At 47.2% G+C, this 16,177-nt stretch overlaps 1 protein-coding gene across 1 annotated transcript in view; it reads right to left on the bottom strand.

Moving 5' to 3' along the window:
* Positions 1-16,177, bottom strand: part of SREBF2 (sterol regulatory element binding transcription factor 2) — a 178,048-nt gene that overhangs the window by 159,806 nt on the left and 2,065 nt on the right. The window contains exon 2 of the mRNA XM_068252792.1: positions 205-555. Coding sequence (XP_068108893.1) covers positions 205-555 — 351 coding nt within the window. The remainder of the gene's footprint in view (positions 1-204; positions 556-16,177) is intronic.

Consider the following 16,177-nt stretch of genomic DNA (forward strand, 5'->3'; position numbering starts at 1 on the left):
CAACCGTGCAGAGCCAACACAGGCAGAGACATCTATACACCATCACCCATTACAGTAATCCGACAAAAGTGGAATAAGGCTGTTTATCAGTCACTGGATCCCTCACGTTACACAGCGAGGGGGTTATAGGGCTGACAGTTATATAAGGCATGTGTCATTAGCAGCAGCACCCTGGTCATTAGTCCCCACACTATTAGCCCTCACCTTGGAAGCCGGTGGTCCCGGCATTCTGGTAGATCAGTGGTTGCTGGATGATTCTAGTCTGAGGAGCAGTGCTGAATGATGGTGTCAGCATTACGGTCTGCTGATGCAGCTGAGGAGGAGATTGCACTATGGGCCGTGGCTGGAGAAGTGGGGTGCTCCTCTGGGGGACTGTCTGCACCGGAGGTTTCACAGCAGCCACTGGAGTCTGCGGGGCTGGACCATTCTGAGCCTGGTTATAACTCTTCAGCAAGGAACTGTCCAATCCTGCGCTTCCTTGGTAGCCGGTACACATCTGTTCTTCAAACAAATCAGGAAAGTCTCCAACCTGATTACTGACAAACTGGAGCATCTCTGCAAAACAAAACAATAATGACATTATAGCAAGGACCCTGCATGTGTGTACAGCCAGAGGCTGCGCCAGTGCACCGCCAGCGCACAGCCACAGGCCGCGCGAGCGCACAGCCAGAGACCGAGCCAGCGCACCGCCAGAGGCCGAGCCAGCGCACCGCCAGAGGCCGAGCCAGCGCACAGCCAGAGACCGAGCCAGCGCACAGCCAGAGGCCGAGCCAGCGCACCGCCAGAGGCCGAGCCAGCGCACCGCCAGAGGCCGAGCCAGCGCACCGCCAGAGGCCGAGCCAGCGCACCGCCAGAGGCCGAGCCAGCGCACCGCCAGAGGCCGAGCCAGCGCACCGCCAGAGGCCGAGCCAGCGCACCGCCAGAGGCCGAGCCAGCGCACCGCCAGAGGCCGAGCCAGCGCACCGCCAGAGAGCACGAGAGCGCACAGCCAGAGGCCGAGCCAGCGCACAGCCAGAGGCCGAGCCAGCGCACCGCCAGAGGCCGAGCCAGCGCACCGCCAGAGGCCGAGCCAGCGCACCGCCAGAGGCCGAGCCAGCGCACCGCCAGAGGCCGAGCCAGCGCACCGCCAGAGGCCGAGCCAGCGCACCGCCAGAGGCCGAGCCAGCGCACCGCCAGAGGCCGAGCCAGCGCACCGCCAGAGGCCGAGCCAGCGCACCGCCAGAGGCCGAGCCAGCGCACCGCCAGAGGCCGAGCCAGCGCACCGCCAGAGGCCGAGCCAGCGCACCGCCAGAGGCCGAGCCAGCGCACCGCCAGAGGCCGAGCCAGCGCACCGCCAGAGGCCGAGCCAGCGCACCGCCAGAGGCCGAGCCAGCGCACCGCCAGAGGCCGCGCCGCTGAGCAGCCAATCAAAAGTCACCTATTGGTTTTGAAGGGGAATGTTTTAACTGCTGCCATTCTTACACTGTTAATGGCAGGATTCTCAAACTTTGCACAGTTGGTCACTGGGAGACTGGGATTCATATTCAGAGGGTTGAGCCTACAACAGCCAATCAAAATCCCCCTATTGATATTCAAGGGGAATAATTACATTGCTGCCATTCTTACACTGTTAATGGCACAAGCCTCAAACATGATACAGTCAGTCATTGGGTGACTGGGGTTCCAATTCAGAAAAGGGGGCTGGGCCACAAAAAGCCAATCATTTGAGTGATAAACTGCTTCCATTCTCACATTATCGATGCCAAGGCCCAGCAAAGCTCACAAACTTGGTCATTGAGTGACTGTGTGTCAAGTGTTGGAATTTAGGTATGATATGCTTGAATTTTGAGCCCTCAGTTACTTTAGATAACTGGTTTTAGTAAAAAGACTTGCTATGCAGAGTTTCTCTTTAAGGAGGATTTCTCTTAAATAGAGACACTGCAAGAAGCACCATGTTCAGTAGAACACTGTGCTGTGTCTCCCACAAGGCCGGAGCGCGGTATCAGCTCAATATGTACCGGCATCCAGACGACTGCGGGGTAAACAAACTGTTTTCATATTTCCTAAAGGTAAACAATAGCCAGGGAACAGAAAACAATGTTCTCCTAAGAATAAGGGAACAGGTCATTGGAAGATGGAATTTTCCAGTGCATGCGCAGTAAAGACTGTGCTAATTAGTCCATCCCATGCTGCTAGCAGCCTATCACAAGCTGAGTATGGGATCAACAGTGGACTCCACCCACTAGGGGTGGACCCCAGGGTTAACCCTTGACTGGCTGTTTATAAGGAACGGACAGTCTCGGGGAAATTACTCTTTCTACTTCCTGACATACTTCTAGACTCTTCTAGCTTAAAATTTCCTGTCATCTGTATGTGGTACATAGACCTAAGTGCTGTCTTAGTGCAACGTAGTATAGATGATCGTAAGAGAAAGCCTGAGCTAGTTCAAGATGCCATGAACGCTTACGATGACTTACTACAGATTGATTGCTTCGCTGGGGTAACGAACATGTAACGAAGATTGCTGATGAACATACCAGTATATCTATCTTGTCACATAAACTCCTTAACATTTCAAGACGTCTGAGTTCAATCTCCAATGCTGCTGCTGTGATGAGTGTCAAGTTATCACACTTTCTGTGATATGGTGCCGAACATAGGTGCAGTGTTGTTGCCCATAGCAACCAACAAATATTTATCAAGGTTAGAAAAAGTGGGTGGAACAAACCACCAAATGGGAACAAACTGCAGCCATTCTTACACGGTTAATGGCAGGGTTCTCAAATGTGACACAGTTGGTCACTGGGAGACTAGGATTAATATTCAGGAAAGTGGGTGGAGCCTACAAGAGCCAATCAAGATTCACCTATTGATTTTCAAGGGGAATATTTACATTGCTGCCATTTTTACAATGTAAATAACAGAGGCCTCAAACCTGCTACAGTCTTTCATTAGGTAACTGGGGTTCAAATGCAGAAAAGGGGGTGGAGACAAAGATAGCCAAACAGATATGTTTGCTTGAATTTAATTATTAATGCCAAGGACCACAAAGCTCACAAACTTGGACAGACGCAACACCAACCAAATACATATCCGGGCAACGCCAGGTCTTCCGGTAGTAATTAGTATCATTTTTGATTTATAAAGCGCCAACATATTCCGTGGCGCTGTACAAAGTAAGAAACAAACATGGGATACAAAATAATACAGATAATGGTATACACCATTATATAAAATACAGAATCAGTACAAAGTACAGAAGTGGTAATAACAATGACAGAATTAATATGAATAAATGTTTAACAAAATTCAAAACACAAAAGGGTGAGAGAACCCTGCCCTTGCACGCTTACAATCTAAAAGAATGGGGTGACGGGGAACAAGAAATGGGGTAATATACAATATTCCTACCTACAGGCAGTGTGGTTTAGGTTATCTAGTAGGAAGTACAACTTGGCCAGAGGTCAAGGGGAACTGGCCTAAGGTAGATGGTATGCTTGTCGGAAAAAAGGGAGTTTTGAGGGCACGTTTAAAGATATCAAAGGTTGGGGAGTGACGGATGTGTGGCAAAGGTTTCCAGGAGAGGGGTGAGGCACGTGAGAAGATTGTATATGTGAATATGAGGATTTGATTCTAGAGGAGGACAACAGAAGATCACGTGCAGATCGGAGATTGCGATTGGGTTGGTATCTGGAAATTGGTGAGGAGATGTACCAGGGAGAGAGGTTGTGGAGAGCTTTGTAGGTTAGGGTTAGGAGTTGGAACTGGATCCTCTGGTTAATTGGCAGCCAGTGAAGATCCTGACAGAGGCCTAGTGCACACCAGAGCATTTCGGCTGCTGTTTGCGATCTGCTTGCGGGTGCGGATCCGCTAGGGTAATGTATTTCAATGGGCTGGTGCACACCAGAGCGGGAGGCGTTTTTCTGAAACGCATACTCCCGGGCTGCTGCAGATTTTGGATTGCAGAGGCGTTTCTGCCTCAATGTTAAGTATAGGAAAACCGCAAACCGCTCTGAAAAACGGCACTTCAGAGCGGTTTGCCAGGCGGTTTTTGTTACAGTAGCTGTTCAGTAACAGCTTTAGTGTAACAATACAGGAAATCTACTACACCAAGACCGCTAGACAAAACCGCAAAACGCTAGCTGAAACGCTACAGAAAAAGAAGAAAAAGCGTTTCAAAATCTGCTAGCACTTTGCGGATCTGCTAGCGGTTTTTGGTGTGCACCAGGCCAGAGAGGAGCAGCAGAGGAAGAACAAGAGGAGAGATGAATGAGACTAGCAGCCGAGTTCAGTAGAGACTGGAGGGGTGTCAGTCTGTTAGTTGGGAGTCTACAAAGTGTTACAATAGTCCAGACAGAAGAGCATGTATTAACATTTTGGTCGTGTCCTGAGTGAGAAAGACGGATGTGAGACATGTTTTTGAGTTGGAGATGACAGGAGCTGGTTAGGGAGTGAATGTGAAGAATAATAAAGGAGAGAGAAGAATTAAATATTACCCCTAAGTGTGACACACACACACGGTTCCCGCATGTGCGCCATTTAAGTCACAAATGCAAAGTTCATTGCAAATACCAAAATGACATTTTTTAAATCAACTTTTTTTTTCCCCTTTCTCTCCTTCAAATGGTGTCATTAAGAAACCTCTTCCTGCAAAGATAATTAGAAATTCTTTAGCAGAAGATTAGAGGAGTGCCCCAACACCCCTGCTGGGGGACGATGTCATCAATCTAGTTTCTGCCTGACAGAAATCGTAAAGCCCAAGCTTCTGGGAGAATGGGGTCTGCATTTTTTTGACACCTTCACCCAGAGCAGCAAAAGGCACAGATCTTATCAAGTCTCTCTGGAAGCAGCTAACCTACGGTGACCCAGAAATTCCCAATATTCATATTTTCTTCACAATTCATGGCATAGCAGATCTCTATGCCCATGAAATCTGCACAGGTTGTGGGATTCCGCATGGTGCTGGTTCTGAGAGGTTTCCTGACCAATCGGACACCCAGAACTGGAGTAAGACGGGTTTAAAGTAACCCTTTAATACCCCAGGGGTCCGACACCTTAAGTTTGATATTGTTCTCGGTAAATTCTGACCGACTTAAAGAGAATCTGTACTCTAAAATTCTTACAATATAAAGCATACCATTCTATTCATGTTCTCCTGGGCCCCTCTGTGCTGTTTCTGCCACTGCCTGCTGCAATCCTGGCTTGTAATTGCCAGTTTTAGGCAGTGTTTACAAACAAAAGACATGGCTGCTAACCAGCATGTGATAGGCTGAGAGGAGCTCAGACTGTGACCCACACAAAGCATGCAGGGGCATGGAGAGGGTGTGTAAAGCTTATATCCTATCACAGCAGAGCAGCACATTCCAGCCTGAGTGCCTGAGCCCAACAAAGCCATCAGAGGAAAGAAGATTAGATCATATAAGAGATAATACAGCCACTGTGCAACTAGGAAAGGCTGCAGTAACACAGACCACATTAGAACATGTATAGGAACTTATAGGATAGAATAAATAAGGCTGAAAATTTTGTTACAGAATCTCTTTAAAAATGTTATTAGATTTAACATAACCAGTACGGCTTTGGAGATAGAACGCCTATCATGATTTAGGTATATTTTCTGTCTCCATGAGAAGGGGCTGGCTCATCTCAGGTTCCAAGAGGTGTGTGAACCCCGCCCTAACTCCTCCTTGCTGGAGTGAAGGGCTATAACTTAACAGGGCTCAGAGGGGTCCATCATCTAAAATCTGATGTCAAATTAACATCAATCGACAGCCAGGTGGGCACTGGCAAAATCACTCTGATTATTTCCCACAAAGGCATGGCAATTGGCCATCTTGGACTTTCTCCAAAGACTTGCGATTGCCGCATGGACTATCAATAACGGTATTTGAACTGATTTTTAAGACATTCTGTTTCTCTTTCATCTCTACTCTCTTTCTATCAAACCAATCTGTTTTGCCAGACAGGTATATTTACCTGTGGGTTAAAGTATACTGTGTGTTATGTAGTTTTAGAATAAAACTAATGATTTTATCGTTCAGTCTTGAGCTTGTTCTGGTCTTCTGATTGTTGCTATAACGAATCTGCCCTCTGAGGAGTCAGTCATACTACCGCATTGTTTTTATTGTTTTCTTATAAAGTGTTGTTTTGCTAGTTAGGTTATAAATAACAGTTTCCTTCCTTCTAGGAATAGCTAGCAGGAGTCTCTTTCCTCCCTTAACACGAGAGAGTGGTGGCAGTGAAATTACCCGATTTCCAGTGTGAAAACGATATTTTTAGTTTACCGATTGTATTGTATGGGCATCTCTAACCAATCTTAGCCGTTTACTACGCACACCGTGAATCTGCCTCCAGAAATCTATAGTGCATGAGACCTGCATGGCAACAGTGGCCTAGTAATACAGGATTGGAGAGTGATTGTCACATTACATACTGTAGGCAGTGTTGCGACCAATCTTTAGCGTCAGTCTGTTCACCGTACTTCCAACCATTGGAGGTGACTATTCCCCAATTGGTAACAGGAGCAGATTAGACGGGATTGGCACGCTGTCAAATTACTACCTTCTGACGATCCAGCAACCGGTCTTTGAACGTCTTTTAGACAGGATTGCGGGGCTGGATTGCCACATTAAGCACCGTGCTTTGGGAATTTAAGTTATGAGAGTGTTATTAACATTTATTATTATATCAGACAGAGAGGTGGCCAGACATGGTGGAAAGATGATTCATTTTACTCATATTGTCATGAAGGAGGATATAGCAGGCAAGCAGCCAGGAACACGTGAGAGGAGGGAGTAAAAGCGGACCTCGCTTATTCAAAATATTTAGTTGCACCACTCTGACACATACAAAGATAAATAAACACTCCTTCAAGCCTATGAGAATTTCAGTGCATGCTTTTCACCCTTCTCTTTTCATAACTAGGGATTATACAGGGGGCAGCCATTACTTCTCAGCTTAGTAGGAGGTTTTAGATCATGGGTGTGTTTGTCATCAGCTACCCTCCCTCCCAGGGGCGTCGTCTACGTGAAATCTCACTCAAGCTGAGATCACCTCCCCTGTGACATCATCAGTAGCAGCCTGTGTTTTTTTTTTTTTTTTTAATCTCCTCCACCAGTCTGCTGGATTCCGTCCCGATGTAATGTCTGATTGCTCTGCCCGGAAGCTCCCTCCCACATTGAGTAGCACGCATGCTGAGTGTGAAGTTAATTATGCTGCTGGTGGTAAAATACTAAATATCTCGACTTCTACACATCCTACACTCCCCAAATTTTCTGCTATTATTATAAGTTAGAAAATAGATTTTATTTCTGAAATCTTGTATTTTTATTGGATCCACTTTAAGGTCTGGGGCCCGATTCCCTGACAAACCCCTATACACAAAGCAATGTCATTCATTTATAACATTCTGGTCACTGCTAGTGACTGGCTTAAAGGGACCCTGAGCAGGTGCTAAAATCAAAATTTCCACTTTCCTGGGGCTTCCTCCAGCCCACTGTAAGCCGCGAGGTCCCCGCGGCATACTCCTGGCTCCTCTCCCAGTTTGGGCTGGCGGCTCTGTTATTCTACGACTTCCGCCTGAAGTCATCAGGGCTGCTTCCCGCTTGGCTGATATCCGTCATCACACTGGCCGGGGTGAGAGTGCGCGGTTCTCTAATACTGAACCGCACATGTGCAGGACTCTCACGCCAGCCGGCATGATGATACGTAGCCGGCCAGCGTGATGACGGATATCAGCCAAGCGGGAGGCAGCCCTGCCGACTTCAGGCAGAAATCGTACAATAACGGTGCTGCCAGCCGGGACAGGAGTATGCCGGGGGACCTCGCGGCCTACGGTGGGCTGGAGGAAGCCCCAGGTAAGAGAAAATTTTGATTTTAGCACCTGCTCCAGGTCCCTTTAAGACTTCCTGGCAGAGGGCTTGGAAGGTAGACCTAGGTAAAATCCAAAACCAAGATGATTGAAGTGCAATGTGGAATAACACCCTAAAATGTTCCTCCAACACTAATATCACTGAGACTTCCATCGCACCTACCTCACCCCTCCTAGAATATCGGAGTATTCTCCCTCTATACTTCCTGGATGGCAAGATGTAGCTCATTTCTGGCATACTTTGTGCTCTTGCCTGATTGTTAAGGCAATATGGTTTAGATTATATAGAGTGGTTAGCATTTAATTTAATTAATCTATCAGTCCTTGTCCAGTTCACGCACTTCTCAATGCGAACACTGATACATTATCCCAAATGGAAAATGACTCGCTAAGTTTGCCTCAGCAGTAAGAATATCCATCGGAGCAAAATGGCTTTCTAAAGCACTAGATTGGAACCAAATAGTGGCCAAAACTAACTACATTTGTCAAGATGAATATGTTAGGGCTCATTCACACAATGTGCTGCGCTGTCAGTGTTGATGCAACACACAGTGTACGTTCCACATGGCAACATGACAGTCCATAGCCTTCCAGGTCACTATTCACACAATGTGCTGCGCTGTCAGTGTTACTGCAACACACAGTGTACGTTCCACATGGCAACATGACAGTCCATAGCCTTCCAGGTCACTATTCACACAATGTGCTGCGCTGTCAGTGTTACTGCAACACACAGTGTACGTTCCACATGGCAACATGACAGTCCATAGCCTTCCAGGTCACCATTCACACAATGTGCTGCGCTGTCAGTGTTACTGCAACACACAGTGTACGTTCCACATGGCAACATGACAGTCCATAGCCTTCCAGGTCACTATTCACACAATGTGCTGCGCTGTCAGTGTTACTGCAACACACAGTGTACGTTCCACATGGCAACATGACAGTCCATAGACCTCCAGGTCACCATTCACACAATGTGCTGCGCTGTCAGTGTTTATGCAACACACAGTGTACGTTCCACATGGCAACATGACAGTCCATAGCCTTCCAGGTCACTATTCACACAATGTGCTGCGCTGTCAGTGTTACTGCAACACACAGTGTACGTTCCACATGGCAACATGACAGTCCATAGACCTCCAGGTCACCATTCACACAATGTGCTGCGCTGTCAGTGTTGATGCAACACACAGTGTACGTTCCACATGGCAACATGACAGTCCATAGACCTCCAGGTCACCATTCACACAATGTGCTGCGCTGTCAGTGTTTATGCAACACACAGTGTACGTTCCACATGGCAACATGACAGTCCATAGCCTTCCAGGTCACCATTCACACAATGTGCTGCGCTGTCAGTGTTACTGCAACACACAGTGTACGTTCCACATGGCAACATGACAGTCCATAGACCTCCAGGTCACCATTCACACAATGTGCTGCGCTGTCAGTGTTTATGCAACACACAGTGTACGTTCCACATGGCAACATGACAGTCCATAGCCTTCCAGGTCACCATTCACACAATGTGCTGCGCTGTCAGTGTTACTGCAACACACAGTGTACGTTCCACATGGCAACATGACAGTCCATAGCCTTCCAGGTCACTATTCACACAATGTGCTGCGCTGTCAGTGTTGATGCAACACACAGTGTACGTTCCACATGGCAACATGACAGTCCATAGCCTTCCAGGTCACCATTCACACAATGCGCTGCGCTGTCAGTGTTACTGCAACACACAGTGTACGTTCCACATGGCAACATGACAGTCCATAGACCTCCAGGTCACCATTCACACAATGTGCTGCGCTGTCAGTGTTACTGCAACACACAGTGTACGATCTACATGGCAACATGACAGTCCATAGCCTTCCAGGTCACTATTCACACAATGTGCTGCGCTGTCAGTGTTACTGCAACACACAGTGTACGTTCCACATGGCAACATGACAGTCCATAGCCTTCCAGGTCACCATTCACACAATGTGCTGCGCTGTCAGTGTTTATGCAACACACAGTGTACGTTCCACATGGCAACATGACAGTCCATAGACCTCCAGGTCACCATTCACACAATGTGCTGCGCTGTCAGTGTTACTGCAACACACACAGTGTACGTTCCACATGGCAACATGACAGTCCATAGACCTCCAGGTCACCATTCACACAATGCGCTGCGCTGTCAGTGTTACTGCAACACACACAGTGTACGTTCCACATGGCAACATGACAGTCCATAGCCTTCCAGGTCACCATTCACACAATGTGCTGCGCTGTCAGTGTTTATGCAACACACAGTGTACGTTCCACATGGCAACATGACAGTCCATAGACCTCCAGGTCACCATTCACACAATGCGCTGCGCTGTCAGTGTTACTGCAACACACACAGTGTACGTTCCACATGGCAACATGACAGTCCATAGCCTTCCAGGTCACCATTCACACAATGCGCTGCGCTGTCAGTGTTACTGCAACACACAGTGTACGATCTACATGGCAACATGACAGTCCATAGACCTCCAGGTCACCATTCACACAATGCGCTGCGCTGTCAGTGTTACTGCAACACACAGTGTACGATCTACATGGCAACATGACAGTCCATAGCCTTCCAGGTCACCATTCACACAATGTGCTGCGCTGTCAGTGTTGATGCAACACACAGTGTACGTTCCACATGGCAACATGACAGTCCATAGCCTTCCAGGTCACCATTCACACAATGCGCTGCGCTGTCAGTGTTACTGCAACACACAGTGTACGATCTGCATGGCAACATGACAGTCCATAGACCTCCAGGTCACCATTCACACAATGCGCTGCGCTGTCAGTGTTACTGCAACACACAGTGTACGATCTACATGGCAACATGACAGTCCATAGCCTTCCAGGTCACCATTCACACAATGTGCTGCGCTGTCAGTGTTACTGCAACACACAGTGTACGTTCCACATGGCAACATGACAGTCCATAGACCTCCAGGTCACCATTCACACAATGTGCTGCGCTGTCAGTGTTACTGCAACACACAGTGTACGTTCCACATGGCAACATGAAAGTCCATAGCCTTCCAGGTCACCATTCACACAATGTGCTGCGCTGTCAGTGTTGATGCAACACACAGTGTACGTTCCACATGGCAACATGAAAGTCCATAGACCTCCAGGTCACCATTTACAGGTGTGCGTTCCCATGTGTTAGGATGTAACACTTCTGGGAACATTTTATCGCACACGTTTCCCGATGTCTGCGCTCTAGCACACCACAACGTGTATCCTGTGCGATGGCAACGCATGCATGAAACAGCGTTCATGTATGCACTCTGTAGGGTGAATCAGCCCTTACACGTTGTATCCGGCTCCAGTCTCAAGGCGCAGTGTAGGAGGGGGCACAGGGCGAGGCTGAGGCGAGAGGGGCTCCAGCCTCATAGCGCAGTGTAGGAGGGGGCGCATGGCGGGGCTGAGAGAGGCTCCAGCCTCAGGGAGCAGGGTGGGGCCGAGGCAGAGGCTAGAGAGGCTCCAGCCTTAGGGCGCAGTGTAGGAGGGGGCGCAGGGCGGGGCCGAGGCGAGAGAGGCTCCAGCCTCAGGGCGCAGTGTAGGAGGGGGCACAGGGCAGGGCAGAGGCTAGAGAGGCTCCAGCCTCAGGGCGCAGTGTAGGAGGAGGCGCAGGGCAGAGGCTAGAGAGGCTCCAGCCTCAGGGCACAGTGTAGGAGAGGCGCAGGGCGGGGCCGAGGGGGGAGAGAGGCTCCAGCCTCAGGGCGCAGTGTAGGAGGGGGCGCAGGGTGGGGCAGAGGCGAGAGGCACACATTTCCCGACGGGTAGGGTTGCCGATGTCTGCGCTACATAACGTGTATCCTGTGCGGTGGCAACGCATGCATGAAATCGCCTTCGTGTATGCACTCTGTAGGGTGAATGAGCCCTTACAAGTTGTATCCGGGACATTACCTTTTCTAAATATGGGAACCTTGGCTCATTTCTACATATGGTTCTCATTTACTCCGATGTATCCAGATTTGACACTCTTTTCATTATCTCAGACATTTGTTGTAGTTTGGATGCACAATTTTCAGAGAATTATCTCTATCTGGTTATTTTGTATAATATTAGGATTGTATTTTCTATATACTACTTTGCATATTCTGTTTACTCTTCACTTCAGTACCCCACTGTTATGACTGTAGTGAAGCGTCAACCAGTACTGAACTGTTTATCTTCACTTTAAATAAAGATGATAGGAATATTTTTAAAGGAATAAAAAAAAAGAAAAAAAAAAGCCCTGGGCTCGCTACGATTTAAAAAAAAATAAAATAAATAAAAAAAAAAGTGCGGCGCTGCCTCCTTGCCGGATTTTTTAGACTGGCAAGGAGGTTAAAGGGAACTTAAACTGAGAGGGCTATGGATGTTTCCTTTTAAACAATATCAGTTGCCTGGCTGTCCTGCTGATCTCTTTGGCTGCAGTAGTGTCTAAATCACAACCCTGAAATAAGCATGCAGCTATTTCAGTTTGACTTCAGTCAGAGCACCTGATCTGCTGCATGCTTGTTCAGGGGCTGTGGCTGAAAGTATTAGAGACACGGGATCAGCAGGAGAGTCAGGCAACTGGTATTATTTTAAAAGGAAAAGGCCATATCCTTCTCAGTTTAGGTCCTCCAAGACCGTGCATGTAGATGGAAAAGAGGGGGCCAAGGACAGAGCCTTGAGGTACCCCCACAGATAAAGGATGGGGAGATCAGAGACTGTGAAGGACCTTCCAGAGAGATAGGAAGATATCCAGGAGAGAGCGAGGCCCTTTATGCCTATAGATGAAAGGATCTGTAGGAGTAATGTGTGGTCAACAGTGTCACATGCTGATGACGGATCATGGAGGAGGAGTATGGAATAATGGAGTAATAAAAACATTATGGGCCACTTTAGTAAGGGCCGTTTCTGTGGAGTATCAGCCGGATTTGGTTAGAGAGAAAGTTAGACTGGAACTGATCAAGCAGGGAGTTATCAGATATCCTTCATACCTGTATTAATATCACTATTCAACCTATCCCTCTCCACTAGCATTGTTCCGTCCTCAATCAAAAAAACCTGTTGTGTCACCACTACTTAAAAAATCATCTGAGGGCCAGTGCACACCAAAAAGCACTAGCGTAAAAGCAAACAGCGCTTCTTGACGTGATTTTTAAGAGGATTCTAGGCATGTGCCTAGCGATTTTCTAAGCATACCTAGCGATTTCTGGAGTGTTTTGGTGTAGTGGTGTTTATATTTTGTTACAGTAGAGCTTTAACTGACCAGCTCTGTAACAAATACGCTTGAAAAATCACTCTGATCTAGCGTTTCTCTGAGCGGTTTTCCACTTTCCAATACTTAACATTGAGGCTGAATCGCCTCAGAAATCAGCAAAAATGCTGCAGAACCCAAGTTTGTTTTTGGGTAAAAAACAAATCGCTCTGGTGTGCTCCATGTCATTCAAATACATTAGCCAAGCGCTTTTCAAAGCGCAAGTGTTTTTAGAAATGCTCAGAACCGCTCTTGGTGTGCACCAGCCCTAAATCCCACCGTACTCACCAACTACCACCCTGTGTCACTTCTCACATTTACATCCAAATCACCTGAACCTGACATACATGTTGAACTAAGCCAGTATTTATCTGCTAACTCCCTGCTTGGTCAGTTCTGCTGTAACCACTCCACAGAAACAGCCCTTACTAAAGTGGCCAATGATCTTCTTGGTTAAATCCATAGGCAATTATTCCATACTAATCCGTCATCATATGATACTGTTGACCACACTTTCTCCTGCAGATAGATCCTTTTATCAATAGGAATAAAGGACCTCTCTTTCTCCTGGATAGTTTCCCATTTCTCTGAAAGGACTTTCACAGTCTCTTTCACAGATCAGATCTCGTCTCCCCATCCTTTATCTGTGGGGGTACCTCAAGGCTCTGTCTTTGGACCCCTCCTTTTTCTCATCTACATGCAGAGTCCTGGCAACTTAATCATCTAATTTGGGTTTCAATACAACTTATATGCAGATAATACACAACTGTACCTCTCAGCCCTAGACCTTAATTCCCTCCTCACACGTGTTCCTGACTGCTTGTCTGCTATATCCTCCTTCATGTCCTCTCGCTTCTTAAAACTTAATATGAGTAAAACGGAAGTAATCATTTTTCCACCATCTCTGGTCACCTCTCTGCCTGAAGTAACAATAGATGTTAATAACACTCCCATAACTTCAGTTCCCAAAGCACAATGCATAGGGGTAATATTCGACTCCTCTCTCTCTCTCATTCATCCTCACATTCACTCCCTGACCAGCTCCTGCCATCTCCAGCTCAAAAATATATCTCGCATCCAACCTTTTCTCACTCAAGACACAACTAAAATGTTACTACATGCTCTTATATCGCGTCTGGACTATTGTAACATACTGCTTTGTAGACTATTAACTAACTGACTGGCCCCCCTGCAATCTATGCTGAACTCTGCTGCTCGTCTCATTCATCTTTCTTCTCGCTCTTCCTCTGCTGCTCCTCTCTGTCAAGCTCTTCACTGGCTGCCAATTCTCCGCAATCTCTCCCCTGTACATCACCTCACTAATTTCCAGACCCAACCGCAATCTCAGATCTGCACATGATCTTTTATTATCCTCCTCTAGAATCACCTATTCACAATCACGTATACAAGATTTCACATGTGCTTTATCCCTCCTCTAGGATCCCCTTCCATTTGTCACTCTCCAACCTTTCACATGTCCTCAAACCTCAATGTTTCCGACAAGCATAACCTCTACCTAAAGCCTCATCTACACAATACAATTTTCCATCAGATAGACGGATTATTAGATAAATCTAATAAGAAATTGTATCGTGTGTAGACGTCCAAATTGTTTCAGATCGATTCTGCAATAGATTTTGCTTTGATAACTACCCAAAATCTATTGCGAAATGTAACGCAATGCAATTGGAGCGGTTGAAATTATCTAATAGATCTGACGGAAAATTGTACCTCCTACTAGATAAACTAACTCCACTGCCTGTAGACAGGAATATTACTACCCCAGCTCTTGTTCCCGTCACCCCATTCATTTACATTGTAAGCTTGCAGCAAGGGCACGGCTCTCTCCCCCTTTTGTGTCTTGGACTTTGTTAAAAATGTCATTCATATTACTTTAGTCACTGTAATTACCAATTCTGTATTTTATATATTGGTGCATACCATTGTCTGTATTATTATGTACCCCATGTGTGTTTCTTACTTTGTACAGCGCCACGGAATATGTCAGCACTTTATAAATCAATAGTAGGTACAAGGGACGGTGACGTCACATGAAGAGGGGTACATATCATATATAGGGGTACATGAGGTGGTGACATCACAGGCAGGGCAGAGGCGAGAGAGGCTCCAGCCTCAGGGCTCAGTGTAAGAAGGGGGCGCAGGGCCAGGCAGAGACGAGAAAGGCTTTAGACTCAGGGTGAAGTGTAGGAGGGGGGCACACATCTCACATCATTTCCCTATTGTGTTTGAAGCAGAAAGAAATAAGAAAAGGAGATGCATGGAAGTGACTACAAGCCAGATAACTAGAGATTAAGGTGTTGGGAGTCCTGGGGTGCCTCTTAGTCTAATAGCAATCAGTGTGTGACAGCTGAGGTGGGAGGGATGGAGGGGGGCACTTTGGTGTCTCAGCCTTGGGTACTGGAGGACCTCGTCCCTGCTCTGCTGTCACAGGAAGTGAGGGCCACACATCATATATAGAGGTAAATGGGGGGCACAGTGGGTGGTGATGTCACAGAATGTGAGAGATACATCATATCTCTCTCTCATTACACGGGACAGTGACGCCACAGGAAGTGGTGCACACATCATACATAGTGGAATACGGGGTACAGGAGGGGTATATGGGGCAGTGACGTCACAGGAAGTGGTGCACACAGCACATATATGAGGGGTATATGGGGGTTACACAGGGGGCAGTGGCGTCACAGGAAGTTGTGCACACAGCACATATATGAGGGGTATATGGGGATTACACAGGGGGCAGTGACGTCACAGGAAGTGGTGCACACAGCACATACAGTGGCTTTCAAAAGTATTCGGCCCCCTTGAAGTTTTCCACATTTTGTCACATTACTGCCACAAACATGAACCAATTTTATTGGAATTCCACATGAAAGACCAAAACAAAGAGGTGTACACGTGAGAAGTGGAACGGAAATCATACATGATGCCAAACATTTTTTACAAATAAATAACTGCAAAGTGGTGTGTGCGTAATTATTCAGTCAGTTGCCTATAGACATTGCCTGATGAGTGCTAATGACTAAACA

This window comes from Hyperolius riggenbachi, chromosome 9, assembly GCF_040937935.1.
Source record: "Hyperolius riggenbachi isolate aHypRig1 chromosome 9, aHypRig1.pri, whole genome shotgun sequence".
NCBI classification, from domain to species: Eukaryota; Metazoa; Chordata; class Amphibia; order Anura; family Hyperoliidae; genus Hyperolius; species Hyperolius riggenbachi.